Source organism: Aphelocoma coerulescens, chromosome 8 (assembly GCF_041296385.1).
Source record: "Aphelocoma coerulescens isolate FSJ_1873_10779 chromosome 8, UR_Acoe_1.0, whole genome shotgun sequence".
Classification (NCBI taxonomy): Eukaryota; Metazoa; Chordata; class Aves; order Passeriformes; family Corvidae; genus Aphelocoma; species Aphelocoma coerulescens.
In genome coordinates, this window is record NC_091022.1 from 1548340 (window position 1) to 1573471 (window position 25132).

Consider the following 25132-nt stretch of genomic DNA (forward strand, 5'->3'; position numbering starts at 1 on the left):
ATGGAAAAGTAACCACTGCTGAGCCAATGCAGAGCACAACCCCAGGTGTGTCAGTGCCGGCAGCACCGAGTCCCGGCCGAGCAGCCGGAGCAGCTTTGATCCCAAAGAGCCAAGCATTAATCCCAAATCCCAACTCGCTGCAGACTGCTGTGCTCCAGAAGGCCTGGCTAGGATGGATGCACACACATCCTGCAGCACAGGGGGCTCTGCACTGATGCCCACTCAGTCACAGAACACATGGGGGTGGTGACGGTAGCTTGAGTGTGGTGACACCAGAGCACACACACTGCTCTGCCACCTCCTGCATCAGCCACAGAGCTGGGATGAATTCATTTCCAAAAAACCAGGCAAACCTGGCAACAGACACCGCATTTGGGTCTCGCTATTCCCAATAATTCACGTGCAGGGAACTGGCTTAGACACTCCTGCATTTTTCATGAGACAATCCCACACCGAGGGACATCTCAAGGTTTTGTCTCAAGTTGAAGTAAACTTTTCCAATTTCCACAGCATGTGTGAATGGTTAATCACGCTTGCTGTTATCAGTACATTTCTGTAATTAAAAATTTCAATCAATGCTACAATAATTTCATTTACTGCGAGAGTTTGGGGGCTAGAAATGCACAGCAAAAACTGGAAGTAAAAATTCACACCTGACTCCAGAATCTGGGATTTTAAAGAAACCAAACCTCTCTCAGATTAAATATTGTGGCATTTTCTGAAATCATGAGAATTGACCGTACCAAGCCATTTACTATTGATCTGTTACAGGCTGTGAATGCCACTATCTCCCAGGAGAAGGTCACTTTGGAACAATATCCCATTCACATACAGTCTGGAATCATGCTTCTCTAAAACACTACTGAAAGGAACTGGAGATGAAAACTTGGTCAAAACTCCTGAAGAAAAACTGGCGTGTACAGAACTCAAAAAAAACCCAAACAATCATCCCTTTAAAGCATCTAGACAAAGGAAAATTTCAGCAGAAATGGAAGATCTTTCAACAAAGGTGCAGAAAGCACCTTTCATTGGAACTACATTGGCTAAGCAAGTGGCTGAAACAGTGAAAATAAGTGAGCATTAAAATACAAAAATCCTCTAGAAAAAGGGACTTTTGCATATGGAATTTCCTGTGCTGGGCATGGGCACCCTTTGGTTAGCCCTTTCCTGAGAGGATTAACCTGGCTGTTCCCCATGGAGAGCAGAGAAGGAATTCAGGGTGCTGCTGCACGGGGCATATGGTGGGGATTGGCTAGAAATTGTTAAAGTATTTACAGGTCTGTAAGTTCTCCAAAGAGAAAATAGAAAACTGCATTAGAACTGGGGTAAAAAAGAAAGAATCCTACCACAAAATCCTGCAGATTCCCTCTGTCTGACAGGAAGCCCAACTGTGCAAATTCCAGGAACCCAGCTTGCTGCTCCCACTTTGTACCTTCTTCAGAAAGACTGTTCTTTGACAGAGTCCTATCCAAAGTAGGTACAGGACACAGCAAGAGCTAGTTCTCTTGCTAAAATGTTTGCTATCAAGTTTGCATTCAGCTAAAGACCAGCTGGGGAAGAGGGGAATAAACCCAGCCGATGAGTTTTTCCTATGGAATTCATTTCACTCCATTCATGTCCTTGTACCAGCCAGTTGCTGTCTCGGGTCACCCACTGCTCACCTCTCTCACCCACAACACACACACACACACACGCTCCCCTCTTCCTCCTCCCAGGACTGCAGTGCTTTCAACAAGAGAACAACAACAACAGCAACAACAACAACAACAACAACAACATAATCATAATAATAAAAAAAATAGCAATAATTAAAAAATCTACAGTATTCACTTCCTTTTGGTATATTACATTGGCATTTTCTGTACACAACCCAAGAGCTCCCTCTATTTACACAGTGATCCTGAAGGAATTTTTCTAGGGAGCTTGGTTCTCCTGGCCCTGAGTGGGGAATTAAAGCCCACCCTTCACAGAGTTGCTTTTTCAACTTTATTGAATGTACAATACTATCTTAAAACAATTTAAAATACAACTTTAAAATACAATTCTAAAACAATTTTAGAACAATTCTAAAACAATTTTAGAACAATCTTTAAACAATTTTAGAACAATCTTTAAACAACTTTAGAACTGTGTTCAAACAACTTTAGAACAATCTTTAAACTTTAGAACCGTCTTCAAACAACTTTCATACAATCTTCAAAGAACTTTAGAACAATCTTCAAACAACTTTAAAACTATCTTCAAACAACTTTAAAACCGTCTTCAAACAACTTTAGAACAATCTTCAAACAGCTTTAGAACCATCTTCAAACAATACAAGTTTCCTTTAACAGAAGAACTATGTGCAACAATCAGCGGCGGAGACGGGTCTTGGCTCTGCTCCGTCTTCCTCTTCCACGGAGCACCTGTGGAATTAGAAACTGCTGTTCTTAAATTCACCATTCTCCGTGATGGAAAGCTTGGGAGGGTTGCCATTCCGGACGTGCATGGTGTAGCGCTCCTTTACCTGCGTCAGGGCACCCATCAGGCGTGTGTTGGCCGAGTCCAGGAACGCGATCCGCTTCTCCTGCAAAGACACCCCACAGCGTCAGAGCTGCAGCGCACGCCCCGCGCCCATGGTGGGAGCGTCCCGGGCCGGCCGGGCCGTGCGGCTCCGGGCAGAGGCAGCTGGGCCAGCATTCCCTGGCGAGATGGGCTGTCTGCCTCTTTCTGTTTTCGGGGTGCCACGGGCTCCTCTGCGGCTGCTTGGGCCCTCCGGGACTCTTTGAGCGATGGAAGGCGACACTCGGAGTTACAGCGGGGAATTGATCCGGGCATGGAGGCTCCACCCAGCCAGCCTCCAACGAGGCAGGATTGTGCCACAGGGGAGTGGGAGGGTGTCGGTGTTAATAACAGTGGTAGCCAATTTCAATATTAGTTTTTAGAAGTACGTTAGAAAAACAGAAACAGGCAGCAGAAAATAAAAGTGGTGGGGGTTTCATCTGCCAGAGAAAAGTGCAAGTGGTATCTACCGACCATTGTCTCTGTGTTTTGGATGGAGTGTGCTCAGAGTAAACTCATGGGATGCTTGAAATAAAGAAATAATAAAAAAAAAAGCAGATAATGGCAGCCTGCGGTGAGGGTGCAACAGTGACACAGAAGCAGCAGCCAAAGCTAACGCTAAAGGTTACTGGAGGTGAGGGGGAGAGGGCACCGCGGGTGGAGGGGAGATGCCATCAACAGAACACAAAGAACAAACACGGAACACGCTGCTCCTAGACCCATTCCAGCTCGGGAGGCTCCTGGGCTCCACGAATCCACGTGCCCGGTTGATTGTCCTGGCCCAGAACGTGCCGGCCTGCACCTGGAGCAGACAGCTCAGGGATGTGTGCTAAATTGACATAACTCGTCACCAGCCCCAGCCTGCTAACAGTGGGACATCTGCAGTGGGATACAGCACCGCAGGGGCAAGCCAAGGAGTTGTCAGCACAACCGGAGATGACAATTTTCATCTTTCTGAAAAAAATAACAGTAATGCAGCTGCAGAAGGCAGTGCTAGAGACAACAGGAAGGTAACTGTGCTCTCCGTGCCACCAGCTGATTGGCTTTTGTTCTTTGAGAAGGGAAAATGTCTAATTTGCTCGACTGAAACAAGCTGCATGTGGGAACTCTTCCCAGTCCAGCCCACTGAGAAACAAAATGGAGGGAAAAATGATGCACGAAGGCATAAACATCAAGGAACAGTTCAGCCACACTGCTCAGGAGACTCATGTGCTGCCACAGCCCCTTGGGATCCAGACCCCAGCACATCAGTGCGTGCTACAGCACTAACCAGCAACGTTTGCTTTTCCCAGCACCCAGCTCGGTGCAAAAACAAAGCAGAATTTAAGTCCTGCTTCTGCCACAGCCCTGAAGACACTGAGCTCTGTGTAAAGCCAACGCAGGACGAGGAGGAGGCACGAGGCACAAGGCTGCCTTAGCCCTCATCCTGATCTAGCTGACGGGAGCAGGGAGGACACGGAGCCGAGGAGTTACAGGCCTTTCCTCCTGTGCTGACACGAACCCTGCAGAACACAACTGCCTCAGCAGGAATGTGCTCCTCAGTGGGCAAAGCTCCTACTCCTCCGACTATATTTCACCCGGAACATATAATTTAAAATGAAAACTTTCCTTCTGAAACATTTTCTGAAAAATTTCTAAAACATCTTTCCAAAGAGTTGAGAATGAAAGGCTGGGTGTTTTCGGGCACTGCTGAGCACTCACTGAGCCAATCTGCAAAACAGCTGGAAATCCACACTTGGAAAATCAATCTTAAAAGCATGAGCTTGCTGAGTAGGGGCATCTTCTCACTGAAAGGAGAATTGGATCTACCAGGCACGTCTCTAACACGCTCAGGGCACAGGGAGCAGGAGGAGCTGGAATGGGTAGGAGGTCAGTGTGCTGGGCCAGGACTGGGTACTGCTCAGCTAGAGAACTGATTTGGTTTACTTGCCTGTTGGAATTATCTCATCCCCATTTATGACCTGTAATTTAACACAGCGGAGATGTCACTTGCAATAGCAACTGGGCCAGTTCTCTTTGCAGCTGCGCCACTCCGAGGAGAGAGTCTGGCCAGACCTATCCCTGCTCAGAGGCCCAGAGCCAGGCTCCAGAGCCAGGAGAACAGCTCGTGGCTGTGTGCATTGGGGCACTGCACCCTCTCACACCATCCCGGGCCCGTGTCCGTGAGCGCAGGAGCCCAGGTCACTGCTGCTCCTGGCAGCCTTTAACTCTTCAGCTGGCTGCCATGAGCCGGGCTCCAGCCCCACTCGACAAATGTCACATGAAAAAAGACCTTTCCTTTTCTAGCCACCGAAGGAATCACAGACTAAATAAAATCTTCCAAGCATGACTTCAAGGGATTTCTACAGAACCCAGCAGACACCTGGGCTCCCCTGGTGAGTCTGTTCTGAATCTTTCATCAGGTTCCTCCTCTGCTCAGGCACTCGAGGAAGGACAGTGACAACAGCACTTCCCCCATGCACTGCCTGACACTGAAGCACTTGAGGTTTGCCAGTGACCTTTCTTGCCCAAGAAAAACGAGTCAAATCATTAAAGCTGCTGCTTTGCTCCTGTTTTTTCCACCAGTTTCCACCACAGGTAATAAATGCTACGTCATTTGATGAAGTGTGACCAAGGACTACACTCTTGCAGTCCTGAGGGTTTGAAGGTCTCCCAAGTCAGCAGTGGTCCCCTCTGCCAGCTGGTGACACTGGGATCACACTGATCCTTGCTCCACCTTGCTATCCCACAACCAACACCGAGGCTGAGAGCCTGCTGGCACGCACAGCTAACAGGCAAGTTTCTTACTCAGTCACAATCTCTCCCCTGCAAAAATTGCTCTTCATATCAGTGCCCCTCCCACCTTCTTGAGGCAGATGAAAAATGCATCCACCCATTTCAGAGTCCAGGCTGCTGCCTGGATGAGCTGCCATTCCACATCCTTAACAGCAAGATGACCTGATGGTGCCTATCTCCAAAAAACACAGCTTTTTGCTGCTTTATATTTTCCCTACAGTTCCACATGAGTTCCACTATTTCTAATACCCCAGTGCCATCCTTAACCATGCTCAGCTGAGACTCCCGCAACCACTCTTTGTGTAGGGAATAACTTGGGTTATTCCTGAAAAAATTCTTAAGGAAAGTTTCCAGTTGGAACTACTGAAAAGCCCAGAAGCAGGAAAGAGACCCTCCAAATGCAAATACCACAAATGTAACACGGCAGGCAGATACAAACCAGTCCCAGGTTCTGTTGTGGGATCGGCACAGACACAGAGGAAAAGCTGGAATGACCCCACAGGATACACCCACATGCACTCCCGCGGGGTTCCCCTCCCCACAGCTGCCCGGGTGACCGAGGTGGGAGCTGCAGGTTTGTGGGAAACGGGCATTTCCCCAGGACTGCCGGGCCGGCACGTGAGGTGAAATGCCACCTGTGACATTCCCAGGACAATGCTCTGTTGCAGCATTCTCTCCCCTGGACTCCACTGTCCAAAGCCATGCTGTTGCTGGCACAGCTCAGATGCATGCACACGGCAGCTAAACTACGCTGGGCTGAGGCACAGCTTCCCCACAGTCCCAGGCCCACACTTGGAATAACATCTACACAATGCACTGCTACTCCTTTACTCCCCTGGGATCTCATGAAGCAACAAAGGTTTTGGAGAAGTGATCCATCCTGGGATTTGTTGCCAGGCTGCCTTAAAGCCCAGGTCAGACAGTACTAATTGAAGCCCCCACTTCTCTCCCAGCGGCAATAAGCGACACGTGTGACACCGCGGGCCGGTACAGCTTGGGAGATAGAGAACAGTGCTGGGGCAGGAGAGAGGGGCAAAAACCAGCTTCTCTACACAGGTTCTGGGAGATCCCGAGCTCTTTACCTACCTGTGCATCAATAATTTTCTGCTTTGCATCAATGACTGCTTGCATCTCAGCGTGATCCTTTTTCAGCTCCTCTTCAACAGCCATGAGTCTGATGAGCAAAGAGAGGGACAAATTAGGACATAATACTATTTCCGAGCGTTTCAGATACTCCGGCCTGTTGGTTTGACTTCTCTGCTTCTCCTGGCTCTGCAAGAGAAGAATTCTGCTGCTCTCAGGAAAGCTTATCCCTCCATCTGACACTCCCAGCTGCCCAACCTTGTTATTCTCAGAACGGACATTGCCAAAAATGCAACTACTTTGAAAAGCTAGTCTCAGGTTCCAAACAAACAATAAACCAGGCCTATAGTAAGTACAACAGAGACCAAAGTTAAAAATTCCTAAATACTTTCCTTCACTCTCCTGACAATCTCAGGCAAGTTTCCACACCTGCATCCCCATTTCTTCAGCTCTAAGGATGAAGAGAACACCTGGCACAGGGGACCCACCCAGTCCAGAGCTTTCCAAAGCCTCACCTGCTGATGATACTTTTCATCTGGCTGTCCTTCTCCTCCTGCTGCCGGCGCAGCCTGTCCTCACTGTCCTCCAGTCGAGATTTGTAGTCCTGCAGCAGCTTCTGCATCTGCTGCTCCTGCACCAGGAGCCGCCGCTCGTACTCCTCCAGCCGGCGGCTGGACACGCGCAGGCGTTCCTTCAGCTTGGCTATCTCCTGCTCGTACTGCGGGCAGGAGGGAGGCAGATGCAAAGGAGAAGAAGAAGAGATCGGACCATTATAACGCTCTGCTGCTCTTCAGGGGAGCGTTGGGGTTTTCTTAAATGAAAAATAAGCTGATTGAAGTAAAGGAAATGAGAAGCAAACATGGGGGCAGCCACAGAGAAGGAGCACGTGGGCTCCCACTGGGCATCACAAGCTGCTCCCACGCTGCAGGGTATTGCTCTGCAGCATAATTCAAGCAGTCAGAGGGCTCTGACATGGCTCCTCAGCCCTGACTGGGAACATCCCTCCTTGCTTCAGACTCCAGCAGTTCTCAGGCAGATGCTGCTAACAGTGCTCAACTGCAGAAATGGCCTGGGCTGCCCAAACGTACAAAGCAGACCCGTGTGGGACCCAAATAACTCACTCTTCAGGACCTAATCATCAGGGCATGAAACCGCTGGGGAGGTCAGAGCAAACCAGTCACTGCAAACCAGAGCCTGTCAGGTTACTTGGCTGAGCTTTTGTTCTTCTAGTCTCTGTGGGCAACCATTTCTGCAATAGTGCCACGAATCTCAATATATTCCTTTGGTTTGGGTTCATTCACCTTTCCTAACAATCCTATGTCTCTGCTTCTCTGTCCACCAAATGTTCTCCTCCTCACTCCCTGCCTTCTCAAAATACCAAACCTCTTACACAACAACTCCATCCCTACAGCAACATATGGCTCTAACTGTATTTGGAAAAATGGGATCTACTCCTGAAAAAAACATACACTTTATAAACAGACCATGAAGATTTTTGTGCAGCTCAGAAATGCTGTAGTGTAATAGCTGGGTGACAGGCATTTGCCTCAGGAGAAGCCCAAGACAAAATCTGACTGCTGCTACTGACGAAGGCTGAGCTGCACCTCTGTACAGTCCCTGTGCATGTCCTAAGCTATGCTCAGCCAGGTTAACAATCCGGATTTACTTTATTTATGGAGTTAGTGATCACTCTGGCCAATATCACCTGTGTGAGAATGTGTGACGCTGTGACAGCAGGGCCTGAAAGCCCCTCTGAGCTCGCTGTGGGGCGCACAGGACTCGGTGGCACCCCCCAAGTTGGCTGCACAGAGAATCAAATTTACCTTCTCAGCGTGCTTGACTTCGTCCAGGTTCTGAGTCGTGTCCTTCTTTGTGTCCTCGTACTGCCCGTTGTTGAACACCCAGGCAGCTGTCCTCTCCACTGGGGACAGTGTGGCCGAGTCCACTGGTGACTGCACCTGGGGCAGAGACACCTGTCAGCATTCTCCAGAGAAACCGCACACAAACCAGCTCTCAAACCCAGTTCAGTTGGAGGAGAAATATACCCATGAATCTGTCAGCCTCAAAGGATCCCCAAAACATCTCCTGCAGGATACTCCATCCTCCCTTGGCTTTGGACCTACAGTACCTGCTTGAATCCCTCTAAAACCCACGCACTTTAGAAATTTTTCTTCCTCTCCAAGTGAGCTTCTCTCTGAAAAAGTTCTTGTTTCCCAATCCCGTTCACATCCACCTCTCCCCTTTGCCACACTGCCAGCAAGGCTCTCTCACCCTGCCACGTCTTGCACAGAGCAAACACAGGGACAAAGCTCTGCTCGCAGCTGCTCAGGTGAGACAGGTTGTTTCCCTGGAGTGCTGAGGAGCTGAACTTGGGAGCAGCTTCCTCAGCCAGGCTGGGACAGACTACAGTGGAGCATGGGGCTGCACAGCCTGGATCCCGGACAGCACGGCAGGACCTGGGTGTGGCAGGGAGGTGTGACATGGTCACGGCAGTGCCTGCCAGGTTGGGATGGTCCATTGCAGCGCCTCTGCCAAGCCAGGGCCAGCTGTGCTGACTGGGAGAACTGTCCAAGCTCTTTGGAGGCTCTCTCTCTCCTCTTTAAGGGAGTCCCAAAAGGGAGCCAAGAAAAGAAACAAGAAGGTCTCTCTGCATGGCTGGGGAAAACATGGCTTTTCTGGGGAAAACAAGTTCCAAGCAATTTTCATGGACAAAGACAAGTTTATAAGCGCAGGAATTAGCATAATTACCCCTGAAAGAGCAACACTGTCTTAGGTTTTTGAGAAAAGCAAAAGATCAACTTCTCCCCAGCTGCAGCTTCTTTTTGTGCCCAGGCAGCTCTTCAGCTCCCTGCCTGGCTCAGTGGTGCACCCAAGCGCACCGTGCTCCCTGGCTGGGGGCTCTGAAGTCCCAGTCTCAGCCAGGAGCTCTCCATGGGGAGGAACAGCTCTTTAGGACTCAGGGATCACGTCACTCTCCTGCTGTGTTTCTCCTGCTCAGGAGGACAGGGCTGGCGGGTGCTGGATCTGCTCCCACAGCTCAGCTGTCCTGAGCAGCCATGGACACTCCAGCACTGGAAGAAGCCTCAGCAAAAATGTAAAGGCAAAGAAAAGGCATAGGAATTAGGCAAAGAAAAGGCATAGGAATTAGGCAAAGATCCCGGGACTTAGGCAAAGGCCTTTTCCCTAGAAGGAAGTTTTCACAGCAAAAACGCTAATAGCCCCTTAGGTGCAGTGTGGCAGCCTAGCAAAGCTCCTTAATTCTGACTTCTTCGATGGCATTTGCTGTCAGGCAGCCAGAGGAAGGCAAACCATGGGCTGTGCGTGGCTGTGAACCGCTGGAGAGACCAGGAGCAGCGAGGGATGAGCACTGTCACCATCCACTGCAGCTATGGGGGACTCAGACAGCAGAAAGGTGACTGTAAAGTACATCCCCAGCCCTGCAGCAGACTGCTGAGCAGCAGCAAACCTGGCCAAGCAACCTGCCAAGCGTAGGACAGAGTATTTCCAGCAGCCAGATCCTGAAAGCTGTCAAAGACCCAGTGGATGGCAAGTCATACATGCTAATGGGTTACAAGTTATTCTCTCATCAAGGGCAGAAAAAGAATTTGTCTGCTAGGATCACGTATTAATTCCCCTCTTTGCCTCTCTTCCAAAGGAACACACTGGCTTTTCTGTTCCCACCTACCTCCTAAATGGAAATGGAAGGCAAAAAGTGACCTCTCCCAGCAAACAAAGGGCCCAGCTCTATATTCAGAAACAAACGGGACTTGTAGAGAACAGAGTCTAATAATTATAACGCCCACAAAACACGCCTAGAAGGAACATGCCCAGAAAGAACATGCCCAACTTCTCTTTTCTCTTTCTCTTTTTAAAATAAGAACAGAATTCCACAACAAGATTTGCAATTAAAAGGACGCAGTGGAATTTGCCTCGAAAAAAATGTTGACCACTCAATTTGGCACCGTCCAAGATGTTGTTCATGGGTGTGGGGAAGGAGAGAACAAATTGATTTCACTGAATAAAGCAGGAGCAAGTACTCTAATGAATCCAGTGGAAACAATTAGTATAGAAAGTACACTGGGAAAACAAGTGGATGCACATCCCCTTCACAGTTATCCTTGTTACTGGCCTAAAAATGTCCTCCCAGTACCACACAGGGCCTGGCTGTATCCCATAAACACCCTTCACCTAGCCATGCCCCTGTGCCCCAGCGTAAAACACGCTCTGCAGGAGGACACAAACACACACACTTCAAATAACAAACAATTACTTCTTTGGGTATTACTAACTTGGCATACTAAGCTTTGGTTTGTGATTCAGTGTTTCTGGTCTCGTACTTCAATGAACTTTAGGTATCAGAGTAGTTCTGAAGCCCTGACTGCTCCTGGGTTCCCAGGCACCAGCCAGGTTTTCCTGTAACATTCAGGAGTTTGCCGAGAAAGCTCCACCGTCAGGGAGCCCCAAGAAAACCTTGGGCAGAGCAGAGGTTGCTCTGCCAGCTTCACCTCACAGCCCAAAGCCTTCCCCCTGCAAAACCTCTGACCTGCAGATCACATTTTCTACCTTCGTTGTAGTGCCAAGCACTGAAATACTCACTTTCTCTTTAAAATTAAACTAATTGAGGAAAATATTTTCATACACAGCAAATCGTAACAGGATTATTATTGTTTTTTAAAAAAAGATAAAGGAATGTTGGCTTTTTGACAAGAAGACCTTGGTTTATAGTTGCCTATGAACAACAGATAAAGTGCATTAGGAGTTGGTAGATATAAGCACTCCTTTCCAGAAAAAGATTGCATTATTCATTGTGTGGGATGATTAATGGAAAAGCAGCACTTATTTGAGGGCCAGCAAGAGATTGCTTCATCATGGTGAAATATGGATTTCTCCACGCTTTCGGCAACTGTGCTTATTTGTAATTTTGGCAGCAGTTATTCTGTGATGTTTTATCTTTGTTCATTTCCCTGTTTCGAGGTAGCTGTGCTTTTAAATTAGCACCACGGGGCAAACGCAGTCTCACGTGGCCATCTGAACTACCGTTTGCAACAAAGCTGCTCCTGCTTTCTTTCTTTGCATTCAGGGAAATTTTCCAATTCTGTTTCTTTCAGTGGGTTTGCTGCTACCTTAGTAAACGGAAAACAGATCCTTTTTTTTAAGTTTAGTACAAAAGCATCCCAGTGGCACAGACAAAGTGGCTTGCCAAGCTTGTGAGGGTGACAAGCATGACTATTCCTTACACTTGCTACTGGCCACTGGCATAGGTGCTGCTACTTTTGAGTCAGCTCGACTTCAAGGTCAAGAAAGCTCAGAAGGCCAAGAAGCAACGGGCTGAACTACAAAGCAGAGGCCTGGAGAAAGGATTTCCTTACCTGCTGCGTTTGCTGGCGCTGAATCGCCCGCACCTTGGGGACGGGGCTCTCCCTCGAGGACGAGGACTGGTGCCGGGAGCGGTTCCCGTTCTGGATGGGCTCAATGCCCATGGCCCCCGAGGCGCCGGACACACTGCCCGTGCTACGCAGGGAGGGGTTGTGCACCAGGGCGTGCAGCGTTTTGGCCCTGGTGCCCAGCACGGCCTGGTCCATCTTGCGGATCTGTGCCTGGCTGCTGCTGTTCTGGCGGGGCAGCACCACCGGCACGCGCTTGTCCGGGCCCGCGGGGCGCCGCGCCGAGTCCTCGCTCTGCGAGCTGCGCTTGCCAGAGTCCTCCAGGCTGCTGTTGCTGCGCCCGCTGGGCTTGAAGTCCTCGCTGTTGCTGCGGCTCCGGGAACTGGCACTGCTCAGGTCCTCCGGGCTGGTGTCCATGGAGGCCTTGGCCATGGCGGGGCTCGGGTTGTTGAGCTGGTAAACCGGGTTCTGGAATGAGAGAGGCCGGAGGCTGCCTTGTTGGTTCCACGCCGGGTGCAGCGGCCTCCGGACCTGAGGAGCGCTCTGGGGGGTGCTCTGGGTGTCCCACAGCTGTTTGGTGTTGGCCATCTGGGTGACAGAGAGCTGGCTGCCCGCCAGGCGCAAAGGCACGTCGTGCATCATGGAAGCAGTGTCACTGTGGGCTGTGTGAGGGTCCTGCAGGTCCATCAGAGAGATGCTACGTCCATTGGGCAAGACACTTACCTTTTCATCCTTATCTGAGCAAGTTATGCTCTGGGTGGATACCTGCTGAGCCAGCAGTAAAGTCTTGCCCCTAAAATGTCCATCTGTATTTTCCTGGGTTGGAGACTTCATCTTGTTTATGTCACTGTGGAGTGGAAAGGAATTTGGTTAATTTTTGAGCAGCCAAGACCCCGAGAGACCTGTCCCAGAGAAGTCTTTCTACCTCACTTAACCTCCCCCCACTGAAAGCTTCAAGGAGCCAGACTTCCTTTTATGAGCTTTTTGTGTGCAAGTCAGAACACACTCTTCCTTAATTACCACTTATCTTGGAGGATTGTGTTTGATTCAAGAAGTCCTTAATCTATTTCTTTTTCACAGGTGAAATCTAAACCATTCCCACTAAATCCTGCCCCCTCAGTCACTTCTGTCTCCAGCAAGCCTTCAGCTGCCATTTAACCCTTTGCCATAATGTAACAAGAGATGACACAAAAGGAAATCACCTCAAGTTGTGCCAGGGAAGGTTTAAATTCGGTACTAGAAAAAATTTCTTCACCCAAAGAATTGCCAGCACTGGCTCAGGCTGCCCAGGCACCGGTGGAGTCACCATCCTTGGAAGGTGTGTGGCACATGAGGACATGGTTTAGTGGTGGCCTTGGCAATGCTGGGCTAATGGTTGGACTTGATACTCTTAGAGGGCCTTTCCAACCTTAATGATTCTATGACTCCGTGTTATTATGGAGGCCTTAAATTTCAGCAGGAGTTGTGTGAAGGCTGCTGCAGAGCTGGGTGTAATCTCAAAGGGCAGAGAATTCCACGTGACAAAACTGGCCCTTGTAGGCTGACAGCACAGGTGCTACTCTGGGTCTGCAGCAGCCGAGCCCTTTTGCAGCTCTGCCGTGTCACAGCTCCAGATTAACAGCTGTACCAGTGTGAGAAATGCTGCCCCAAACACAGGAGGGACTATTTTTGGCTGTGCCACAGGTAGGAAGCTTCACCTATAGCTCAGTTTTTCCATTAGCAGCCTGATGGCCAGAAGGAAACACTACGGCTGACCGTGCACTCAGGCTGGCAGTAAATCACGGAAGTGCTTTTTTATCAGCTCAGGTCATTGGCTCCCAGAGATGCGGTTCAGTCCTGGGTAAGTCCAAAGCTCCAGGTCTCCAGTGCCACCTCGTGCACCTCTGACTGGGATGGTGTACTCCCCGTGAGAGAGGCCCAAGCTCCCCATTCCACAGCGGGGCTGCGCAGCCAGCTCAGGTGATGAAGCCCTCAACCCTCAGAATCACGGAATGGTTTGGGTTGGAAGGGGACCTTGACGATCATCCAGTTCCAACTCTTCCCAGCTTTAACAACCCCGGAGCCGCCCTCGAGCCCTGGCTGGGACGTACCCATCGGTGGGGTCCTCAGTGATCTTCTGAAGTCCCGAGGAGAGACTTCCAGCGACGTTTGGGCTGGAGCTGTGCTCTGTGAAACGCTTCAGCTGCTGCTGCGTGGCTGTAGGGTTGGCCATGGATTTTGCGATATCCGCAAGGATACGAGGGAGAGCTCCCAGTTTTGCCACGGTTGCCTGTAGGAAGGAATTTTCACCCTAATTGGATACAAGCACCACGACATCCACCAGGGTTTTTTGGTTACGGTGCACAGAGGCGGAGGGATGGAGTGGAAGGAAGGAGGGCGGGTGGTTGTGTGCGGGTGTGCCAGGATCGCGATGCAGCGTTATGGAGCAGCGCAACGACGGCGACGAGATGGATGGAGGAGACGAAACGGGGTGCAGCAGACATTGAGGAAAGAAAAGGAAATAGAAAAGAAATTAGGATTGACCCCCAAAAATAAAAATCATGCTCAACAAAACAAAACTACTGCCATTCCAATGCAAAACTATCATGCAAAGCACACGGAGTCCCGGCTGGGTGAGGTCAAAGTGAAAACTACGGCATCTGCTCACTGAAGGGCATTCAAAGGCTACAGAAGCAGCCGGTGGGGGGAACTTTCCAGGCAAAGGGTGTCGACGTGGTGAAGGAAATGCATGCCAACAGATGAGGGGGATCATGAGAAGGTCGCAGGGGCTGAGGGTGATGGGGAAAGGGAAGGTTTTCACTTCACAAGCCTTTCATTTTTGGTATCCTACGCGGATGCCATCTCCTTTTGCACCTTTGTCAACAATGAAGCCATTGTTCCCTACCCAAACATGAACAGTAACTGCACAAGAGCATCAGCAATCCTCATCCCAGTATCACCCCACCAGCATGGGATGAAATGTGTGGCTCCAGTTACAGGTTAGCTCAGTGCTGGCCAGGCTGAGGGCAAGAGCAGCTGGCCTTCAGCGAGGAAGGCTGCTCCTCCAGGCCCTGGCTTCTCACCCCTTTGGGCCACTGCTGGGAGATCAGCTACAGGGCATCTCCAGCCTCCTGGGACTGCAGGAAGAAGGTAAAGGAGCTGCAGATTTATTTAAAAATTAAAATTCTGCTACAAAGCCAATGTTCTTCTCAAAGATACCCTTGTTTTCCCCATAAGCAGGTATTCAGCCAGTTTGGCCCCAGAGCAAGGTCTCTTTACAGACACTTTCATACAGCACTGTGGCTATTAAAATCGCCAGGGTGGCTCCTCTCATTATTTCCCAGTCATTCCCTGCAGTAAAGCCATAATGCATGTAACTTTACCCCTTAATTCTCTTCTTAGGAAACCACTGTACCAGTTCTCAAGGGCCTGCTAGGATAGATCCATACATCTAACCTACAGAAAGGGCAATGCACATCCATACATTTGTACACCGTGTGCGTGTACGAGGTAAATTGAAAAACAAGATCATGACTCGTTATCAAATCAAGATTAATATACAGACTGTCTTTTTGAGTCAAGGACATTTCAGTTTACTCTGATGCAACAAGCTCAGTTTTTTGTTTTCTCTTTTAAATAAAGTACTGTGAAAAAATAGATATCCAAGCAATAACTACCTTGGCAAACCCTAATGCAATAAAAATAGAGTGCATTGCTATTCACCTTACCTCTCCAGTTTCAAAAGAAAGAATAATATACATAGAATATGGACAAAATAATGCACCTCTAATAAGAGAAGTATGGAATAGTTCCAAGCACTTGAAAAAAAAAAATGAAGACTCACAGTTCAGCATTTCTGGGCCTTCTCATCTATCTTTGCTATCAAGATTTTAATGACTTTGGTTCCTGCAAACCCACATAGCTAAGGAAGAGCAAAGCTCTGCCTCTCCTCCTTCTAGAGCTAAATGGAGGCCGTGTTTATTGCTGGTGGTGTCCCCTGGGATCAGAAGGACAGGACCTGGGCACCGCATGTGAGCTCAGCGCAGTGCACAGCACAAGGCATCTCGCTGTGCTGCAGGAGGACACTCGGAGTGGATCCCCTCTTTACGTGGCATTCCTTGTATGCCAGCACCAAAGACTACAAATGAGACCCTCTCAGCAGGCTTTGGATCGGGTTGTTGACGAGAACGGTTCTGCAGGGCCAACTCACTCCTCCATCAGAACTGGGGTGCAGGGAGGCACCTCCCTTAGCACCCAAAGGGCACCACGACACGGCCTTTTTCTGTCCCAACGCACTCCCTTTCCTCCAGCTCGCTTACGAGAAAGGACTGGCGGCCCAGGGAATTCCAGGGCTACTTCTAAGCAATGCCTTCAGCACCTGACCTCCCAAAGGCTCTGCAGAGTGTTTGCCCTGCTGCTGAAGCCCAGCCACCTCACACACCCTGCTGCAGGCCTTGATCCGAAATCACCGAAGGAGCAGTTGTGACATGCCACTATCAAACATTCCCCTCCAAAGCTCTTGGTTTCCCTGGATATTCCCTAGTGTTTACTGTTGCTATGGCACCATCCCTGGGCCTCCAAACAGCTTTACCTTATCAACCTGGGACACAACATCCCAGAGGAGGGAATGCAGCACGGAGAGCTCTTTGCCCAGGTCGATGTAGCCGTCATATCCAGGCATGTTCGAGATGGTATCTGGGTTGGAGAGCTCCCTCAGAAAACGTTGCATTCCTCCCCACTCATGCTCCAGAAATTCGTTCATGAAAGCCATGTACTCTTCCTTAATACCAAACCTGCAGGAAAGGGAGGTGGGGGGGAAACCCAGTCAATAACCTCCACACCAAAAAACAGAGTACAAGTGCTTACAGACAATTACTTAAACCCTTTACTTTAGACCTGCCTTTCTGAAGATTTGGAGTATTAAAAAAAAAAATATATCAAAATCTGAAGAATTTGAAGTCTTGGAGGAAAAAAACCACATGGACAATTTAAGAAATTCACTGCTTTGTGGTACTTACTTAAATACTACTACTTCACTGTTTACATTACAAATTACATCTCTCCCCCTTCCCTCCCACAGATACTCTCTCTCTCCTCCCGTGTAGGAGACGTGCCATGCCCTTTGTATCATTCAGCTGGGAGTTTTGGAGGGAGAGAGCACGAAAATCATGATCCTTGGTGGGAACAGCTTCTTTCCTTTTGAAACATCACATACACTAACATGCTAGTGCATGACTTCTTGGCTTTATGATGTGTCCCCTCCACAGAATTCTCAAGGAGAATTTATCTGAGGAGTCTCGATGGGAACAGCGTTTGCATCTCAGTGAGAAGACTCCTCCTTTCCTAAAGCTGGCTTCAGTTTGCCAGAGAATCAGCTGCCTGGGAGCACACCTAGGAGTCAGGGCTCTCCTTGCACGCCACAGATTTCAGTTTCACTGGCACCACCTACCTGGCAAAGTTGGCGAGGTTCTGGATGACTTTGGCAATGAGGGTGAGCGTGCGAGAGGTCTGCTCATCAGGATACTCCTGCATGAGGTTGAAGAGGCTGGGAGACATGATGGCAGGGCACAGGAAGCGGAGGAACAGAGAGGCACTGATCAGGCGTTCAGTGATGTCCTGCTTGCCCCTGTTCAGGCACTGCTGCTTCCAAGAGGCAAACACCTCCTTCAGCTCACGAGGGAACACGCTGAAAAGCAAAACAACGGGAAATAAAATCGCACTGGCAACGAGATGCAAGAAGTTGAACTGGTGATCAGTCACCTGCATTGTGATCTGTGAGAAAACATCAGCTTTTTTTTACCTTCCTTTTTTCTCTCCTTCTCTCTAGGCTAGGTAATGTCATTAGGCATCTACTCATAAATCCCCATTTAATCTGGTGACACTTAAGTACTCTATAAAACACCCCTTGTTCGTATGTGCTAAGTGAAGCCATTTCCAGACACGCTGATTTGCAAGCTAAGAACTACTTACCCATTGCTACCCTGGAGCAAACAGGGTGTTAGAATCCTGAAAACAAACCCAGCCAAACTGAGCTCATCTCCATATCTGACAGTTTTACCTTGCTTGTTAAGCTCTCAATACTGTGCCTCTGCTTCATGCCAAAGCAGAAAGGCCCCTCTTCTTCCACTGCTACTCAGAGATTAATAAAAATCTCTCTGCCGATGCTTCCCCCCTGTGATTTCCTGTTCAATTCCACACATCTGAAGGGTCTAAAAGTTTTCTGTACACATCAAAACTTGCAGCTTTTTATGCCAAGTCCAAGCTAAGCTGTTATCTTCCCACTGTATTCCCTCCTTATCCAGTCACACTCAGTATGTGTTCCCTTGGCAGAGGATTTGGGCAGAAGCCCCCACAGGTGTGGTTTGTGGGTTGGGACCCCTCAGTCTGGGCACAAGCTCCACCTGCAACCTGGAGTCACGTGCAGGAAGGCAGTGAGGAAAGGGCACAAAGGCAGCAGCCTGGGAAGATGGATGGGTCTGTGCTCCTTTCCCTGTGCCACTGCTGCTCTCTCACCCTCAGAGGAGGAACAGGCACCTCTGAGCAAATGGGGACAAAGGGAGGGAAGGAAGATGCCTTACCAGTAAGAATTGATAATCTTGCAGAAGACCAGCTCACAGCACATTTTCAGGTTGCACTGATTATCTGCTAATTCATTCTGTGAGCACCTGCTGGGATCTGCTTCACAGTTTTCATCTGACTCATACACAGCCTTGATAAACTCCCCTGGAAAAAGGGAAGAGGATGAGAAACCAGGGTAGTTACAGGAAAAGCCTACTTGACACACCTTCAAATCCTGCTTATGTCTTTCCCTGGCAACTGCCTGTCCTGCTCTGGGTGTCTGCAGCACAGCCTCCAGACACCAGATGTTGGGCACATGACTCCTCCCAGCCCTTTCCCAACAGAGCACAGCCTGGGCTCTGCTGCTGCTGCAGCCTCCCGTGCCCTCGCTGTCCGCAGGCACAGGGGCAAAACCAGGATGGCTTTGCTTAGCAACCCTGCAGGCACTTCCCTTATAGCCTAGAGAGGAGCATTGACTTGGTATTCAAACTGTGCTATCGACTACAAAAGTATCCACAGTCTTGGGAATGAAGCCGCGTGCTATTTGTCTTCATAATTTCCCCAAGAAACATGCTGGCAATGGTATTTCTTTCTATTATTTCTAAATCTGACTTTTTTTTTTGTAGTTTTAAAATGTGTCACCTTGCTCTTGAATAAGAGTAATATCCAAGCACGAGCTAGATGCTGCTAATTTTCTCAGCCTCTTATATCAACACCTTACAGCATTTTTATGGCCTGCATCTTTCAAAGCTCCGTGGCATTTCTGTTGCCCTTCCCTTCTGGCATCACAACAGAAACTGCTCACATACAAGCCACATGAAGTTGCCTTTGTCTGGCAGACTGGAATGAACTACTCACTAGTTTCCCTCCTCTATATGCAGGCATTCCAAGTGATTTTTAAACGGCTGGCTGTTCACTAGGAAAAACTCTTTATTCGTTGGTTTAATGATTCAATGTCTTTCAAGTTCATCTCCTCAGATGATCTCGCTGGCTCTGAGCTAACACAAGGCTTGTTTGTGCAAAAGGGGTTTGCTTTTAGCATTTGCTTTCCTAAAACCCCTTAAACTCCTCTCAGCCCCTCCCCAAGCCTGGGGTTGTTGCAAGCAAAGCAGGCACCACATTTTTTTTTTTTTTTTGGTGATGGGGTCCAAAACATTGCTGCCGAGGGCATCTACATCTCTCATTTGCAAAACTGTTGGCATCACTTTTGTTGAGCCAATTCTGTTTTAACTCTTGTTTATTGGATAGTATTTTTTATCCTTAAACATATTTGAAACTTACTCTTTGTGGGCCACCAGACCTTGCTATAATCAGATATAAGATTCCCTTACAGACATGTTACATTGCTAACACCAACCACGGTGTCCTTAATCCTTTCAAAGAACAGGGCAGCTGAGTAAAATGACATTTAAAATCTGACCAAGAATTAGATGGGGATATTGTCATAAGCAACGCTGCCCCGAGCTATAGACAGGCTGGACAACCTCAGGAGCATTTTCCATCTCTCCTGCCTATGATTTACCATCTTATCACTCAGCATTAAATGATGTATTAGAAGTCGTTAATGTTAAAATATTTTATGCAATTAGTGCACATGAAGGAGCTTGTGTCAGCTGTAATGGAGTGGTCCCACAGCTGATGTTCAGCCTGCTGGGAAGCACAGCCCCAAGTACCAGGCTGCTCATTTCTCTGTTACCAGGTGAGAGCCCACGACTGTGACTTACGCTCAGCGGTTCCACCCAGGAGAGTAAGACTACCAGAACAGGCTCATTACACTTCAGAAATGGCCAAACTGGATATAGTCCCAGAGCTGGCTATGCTGACCCTTGGAGCACTAATTCAGCCAGCTACGTCCTTGATGCCTTGCCAGCGTCTGCGATTGCTGAGGACAAGAGGGACTGCTGGGAAAGCAAGCTGCTTGGCTTTCTTTTCTTTTTGTGAAAGGATGTGGCGTGGGACTTGGCTTTGGCCTGATCTTGTTTCTCTCGTATCAATTTCCAAAGCTTTCTCCATCCCAGAAACAACAGGGGGTGGGTGGCTTGTTGTGCAGTTGTGGGTAGGGAAGATTGTGCGGAGCTGCTAAAGGCCGACTGCGGTGTGTCTGCAGAAGACAGCGAGCCTGGGTTTGGTCCCCTTTACTGCTGTCTTTGTGTGGCCAGGAATTCCCAAGGCCGTGGCTTATGACTGGAGCAGAGCCTTTTGGTGGAGGGGGGACAATAACAAAATGATCAGAGTCCACCCTGGCACATAACAGTGTGCATGAAGAGCCGGTGGGGAGAATGGAGTAGGAGATCATGGGATGGCCAGGCAGCTGTAATGAGTCAGTGAACAGTGAGCACTCGGGATAAACACAGGCAAGAGGCTTCCCAGACAGGATGCATCTTGATCTCCTGCCCTGGGATGCTGGGCAGCCTTGCAGCCCCTCTCCCTGGCCTTGTCTCTCTAAGGACTATGTGTCAAAACCCCTTTTTAAAGCCTGTTTGTGTATCAGACCCAACAACCACCGTTGGTCACAAAGAAATTGCAGCGTTATGCCTCCTCAACATGCTAGAGACACAAAACAAAGCTACCCAGAAAAACAGAACATGGTAATACAAACTTGAAGAGGGGCTCAGCTACATCAAATCAAGCTTGCCCTGCTTTGGGTGCTACTCCTGCAGGCGCCAAAGGGCATGGAGAACAGGACAGTGTGCTCTCTGCGTATGAGACACCCAGGCTGAGTGCTGAGGCAGTCCCTTCCCATCCCACATTCCCAGCTGCAGACACAGTTCAGGGTCAGCCCTTGCCGTGCAAACAGGTGGCAGACAGGGAGTTTCTTACCCAGTGCATCATGGAGGTACTTCTGTCCTACCAGCTTGAGGTATTCCTCAATAGCTTTGGTAGCGAGTGTGTTCTCCCTGAAGATCAAGGTGTCATGTTCTGCACAACGATCCACCTCAGCCATCACCAGATCTGTCAAGAAGTCCTGAGGAAAAAGGTCAAATGGCAAAGGTGATTTTAGCCAGCTCAGTCGTGCCAGGCTAATGGCAGAAGCCAAGAAGGAAGGATATGTCAGGATAATAAATAATTGCTCAGCCTGAGACAAAGGGGTGCAGCTGCTACATGAACTAAGGGCCAAGGAAACAGCCAGGGCTCCTCTTGGGTTTATTATACTTAGAGAATGATACAGATCACAAATTATAAAGGGTGTAGCAAAAGTCTCTAAAAAAAAGCCTTTACAGCCACGCTTGTGTTTCAGTTTAGCTCTGGAACAGAACCTCTCACCAGTTTGTTTATCAGAGGCTCTGTTTGCTGAAAGAAACTGTGCTATTATATATACCTTTTTATAAGGAATATTTCATACCAACATGGATTTAAAAATCCAAATTGGAAGTGATGCACAAGTTAGTACAGCTTGATGATATTTAAATAAGAAGAATGGCTTAATAAATTAAATTCACAAACCAAAAGTGGTTTAGGATTTGGGAAAAAAGAAGTTAACATTCCACTTGCTGGTTATCTATATGGCTTATCTTGAACTGTATTCAATTGTCCAGGCAGGAACTGTCAGTGAGCCTTGATACAAAGAATGACCTCTTGATATAGGGTCTAATTCTACAGTACTATTTATTTCCTGAAGTGATAACTTTATGTGAGTCAACGACATTTAGTACTCTTGGTTTTCAGGCCATTATTGCTGTTTCTTTCCAACAAAATCCGAGAGAATTCTTTTCACCTGGTGCAAACTGGGAACATCCAGCTGCATCCTCATCAGCAGAGAACAAACTGGAAATGTACCCTCTTAGGAGCTTTATGGCAGCCTGAGCCACCCGGTGCTTCCCATAAACAGAGGTTCAAAACTTCACACACCAGGAATGCAAAGTTATAACACTAACTTATCTACTTGTTGCAGCTGGCACTGCAGCAACCCAGAGCCTGTTTTCCAGCAGGATTTCGACCGAATTTTAGCTACCAGCTTCTCCCGTCAGATAACTTGTTAAGGAACGAGTTCCTGTCACACACACTGTCCCAGAGCACCAGCCATCCCGAGATATTTTCAAGGGGCATGTGATCATGCAAGCAGAAAAGGACCTTTTCTGGAACACTTGGATGAGGCTGTGCCTTGGATGTTGTTTACAGCCATCCTTCCATATCTCTGTCCCTCTGACTTGTGTCTGGTGGCTGCTGGTTTCACTGGAAGGAGCTGCCTACAGCATGGCACTACTCCCACAGCACCTGGTGGGCAGCAGCCAGCTAGACCAATGTGTGCTAATGCTTCCCAGAACTGCCCACGACCTGGAGGGTGCTCTCCCTCAATCCATTTGAAGGAATCAGTGTGCACCCAGAAGTCCTGACAGCATCCTTGGGGCAGGTGGGATCACCATTAACTCGGTATAGATCCTCCAAATGGCTGTTCAAGCGCTGACCAGATCGATGCTGGCACTGATCCGCTGACTCAGCGCCGACTCAGCGCCGGCACCCGCTGCTCATTGTGTCACAGACTTACTCACAGAAGCCATTCTCCAGTTTACCAACCTCTTGTTCACTTATCTCTTGACTTACATCCTGACTTTAGAAATGCAAGGAAGGTCCCTGACCACTCCAACACAGGTGCTGATTTTCAGAATAACATGAAGTTACAGAGTCCTCCTGCTTACACTTTGGACACAGCATCTGCTGCTGTTTACTGTCACAGGCCCCCCCAGTTTCCACCAGGAATCACTTATCAGTAGCCAGAGTCACTCCAACAGGAGCCACCTGTGCTTACCTTGGCTCTCCCAGTGCTCTGAAGAATGTGCACCAAGGCAGAAGCCATCTCTTCCTTGCTCTTGACACTGATGACGGGTTCCAGCACGGAGCACAGCAGGGCGTAGTTGCTGGTAACATACTCCCCAAATTCTTTGTATTGCTCCATGGGCAAGATGGTGATGGTCTGGTAGCGAGATTTGATGCGAATGGAAGGCCCCCCTGACTTGCCTTTGTTGGCTGTAGGGGTGCTGACTGGGTACCATTTCTCCACAAAGTTGCGGGCGGTCACGCTGGCCGTGGGAATGTTGACCAGGCCAACGTAATTGTTCTTGTCCTTTTTCTTTTTCTTCTCTACGTCCTTGTAGATGTGAACTGTGATGTTCTGAATTTGTGGGAGACTGTGGAACTCGAAGTGCTCCCCCCAGAAAATGTTATCTGCTTTTGCTTTGCTGGTGGTGCGGGCAAAGAGGGTGTCGTCAAGGCACAGCTCACAGAAGTATTTCTTCTTGGGGGTCAGGTCCTTGGCCTCTATGATCCAGAGGCGAAGCACGTTTTCAGCTCGATGGCAGTTGTCCTGTGCAGAAGAAAAAGATCAGTTCTTTCATTCAAAACCCCTAAAAAGTTGAATATTTCACCTTCTAAAGCAGCAGCAAAGGGCTGCCTTTTGTGTCTGAGGTAAGGACAGAGTCCGAATTCAGAATGAGATTGTCTGATCCAGAGAGAATCAGCATCATCCAATTAGAAAATTGGACATTTTCTAAAACAGAGGCAAAGGGCTGTCTTTGGTATGTCAAGAGTGGGGACTAGAATATTTTTCTTCTTCAAAAGCTGTATTTGAAATGCTTTAGAAAACAAACACTCTGCACAAGAGCCTCTCCAAAGCTGTCAGGCTGGTGAGGAACCCCAGAGCACTGCTAGCCTGTCCCTGGGAGGTAGGATGGCAGCTGTGGAGTGACTTATCAGATATTTCCAGCTGATCCATAACTTGATTCCCTGCTTTGTTTAATGTTGGGTTTTTTGGGTTCCCCCCCCACCCCTATCTGTGTCCCTACAGTAAAGCATGACCCTTATGAAGCCATGCCCCATCTTTCCCCGGTGCATGGCCTCAGAAATCCAGTCTGCAGCACCCCGAGCCGGCACTGGGGCAGGGATCAGGAAGCACGCCGGCGTGTATTTGCTCTTTAAAGGCCTGACCCACTGCACTCCCTGCAACAGCACAGGGCAGCTTTAGACACACGGATGAGCGGACGGCTCCCCAGACTAAATTAATTGAGGATGCATCTGTGGGAAGCCCTGGTACACTGGACTAAAATCCAATCATACCACCTCCATTCCCCCACTAATCTTATTTCCGCAGTTTCTATTACCTTCATCGGCTGCGATAGTCTGCAGATGTTTTCCATCCACCAGTCCCTCTCTGCTGCAGAGGAACAACTGAAGCATTTACTGCCCTTGGAGTAGGTTACCTGGAACGAATAAATGACAGGCTGAGTTCAGGCAAGCCTAGGAGACATGTTAGAGGCTGCAAAAAGTGAGGAGGAAGATAAACAATGCTCGAGTAGCAAAGTAAATAAGAAAAAGGCAGGTAAAAATACAGCAGCCTAGAAGGCAGAGAGGAGAAAAGGCCCACAAAACGCAGAGAGCAAAAGAAGTTTGAGGTTATATAAAACTAGAGAAACTGAAGTTAAATTAATAAAATTAAGAGCACCAGAGGCTCCTCTTAAAGACTTTTAAGCAAAGCTTTAATCGGCCAGTTAATCTATTCTTTTTTTAAACAGTTGGTAATTGATCTGTGGCTATTAAAGCTTGCCTTTTCCCCGTGAAGGCCCAGGGGCAGATTTGGTTAGTAACAGTGTAAAGACAGACAGAACTGACAGTGCATTAACATAAGGCAAAACACACTGGACATGATGACTTCGGTGAATACAAGCTATTTCCAGGGGTCCATATAGACAGCAACAGCCTAAACAAACCGAGGGAGCTGTGCTCTGCCCCAGCCCTGACAGCTCTGCCTTCCCACACCAGGGATCCACCTCGGTTTCTCCCCCTCTTACGTGGCCTGACGAGCCCCATTCTCTCTTTCC

The 25132-nt window shown here is 48.7% G+C and overlaps 1 protein-coding gene across 10 annotated transcripts in view; it reads right to left on the reverse strand.

Annotated features, from left to right (window-relative positions):
* Positions 1–1771: 1771 nt before the first annotated feature.
* Positions 1772–25132, reverse strand: part of RASAL2 (RAS protein activator like 2) — a 159559-nt gene continuing 136198 nt past the window's right edge. For 3 of the 10 annotated variants that reach the window (XM_069022359.1, XM_069022362.1, XM_069022353.1), the window contains exons 7-20: positions 24416–24514; positions 23068–23622; positions 21141–21285; positions 18341–18485; positions 17212–17448; positions 16354–16555; positions 13874–14073; positions 11769–12630; positions 8223–8357; positions 6915–7117; positions 6403–6490; positions 4472–4502; positions 2507–2566; positions 1772–2405 (exon numbers count right to left, since the gene is read on the reverse strand). In XM_069022359.1, coding sequence (XP_068878460.1) covers positions 2263–2405; positions 2507–2566; positions 4472–4502; positions 6403–6490; positions 6915–7117; positions 8223–8357; positions 11769–12630; positions 13874–14073; positions 16354–16555; positions 17212–17448; positions 18341–18485; positions 21141–21285; positions 23068–23622; positions 24416–24514 — 3105 coding nt within the window. In that variant the 3' untranslated portion in view covers positions 1772–2262. Of the gene's footprint in view, positions 2567–4471; positions 4503–6402; positions 6491–6914; positions 7118–8222; positions 8358–11768; positions 12631–13873; positions 14074–16353; positions 16556–17211; positions 17449–18340; positions 18486–21140; positions 21286–23067; positions 23623–24415; positions 24515–25132 lie in introns of all 10 variants that reach the window. The other 7 variants (XM_069022361.1, XM_069022356.1, XM_069022360.1 and 4 more) reach the window with 5 other exon arrangements.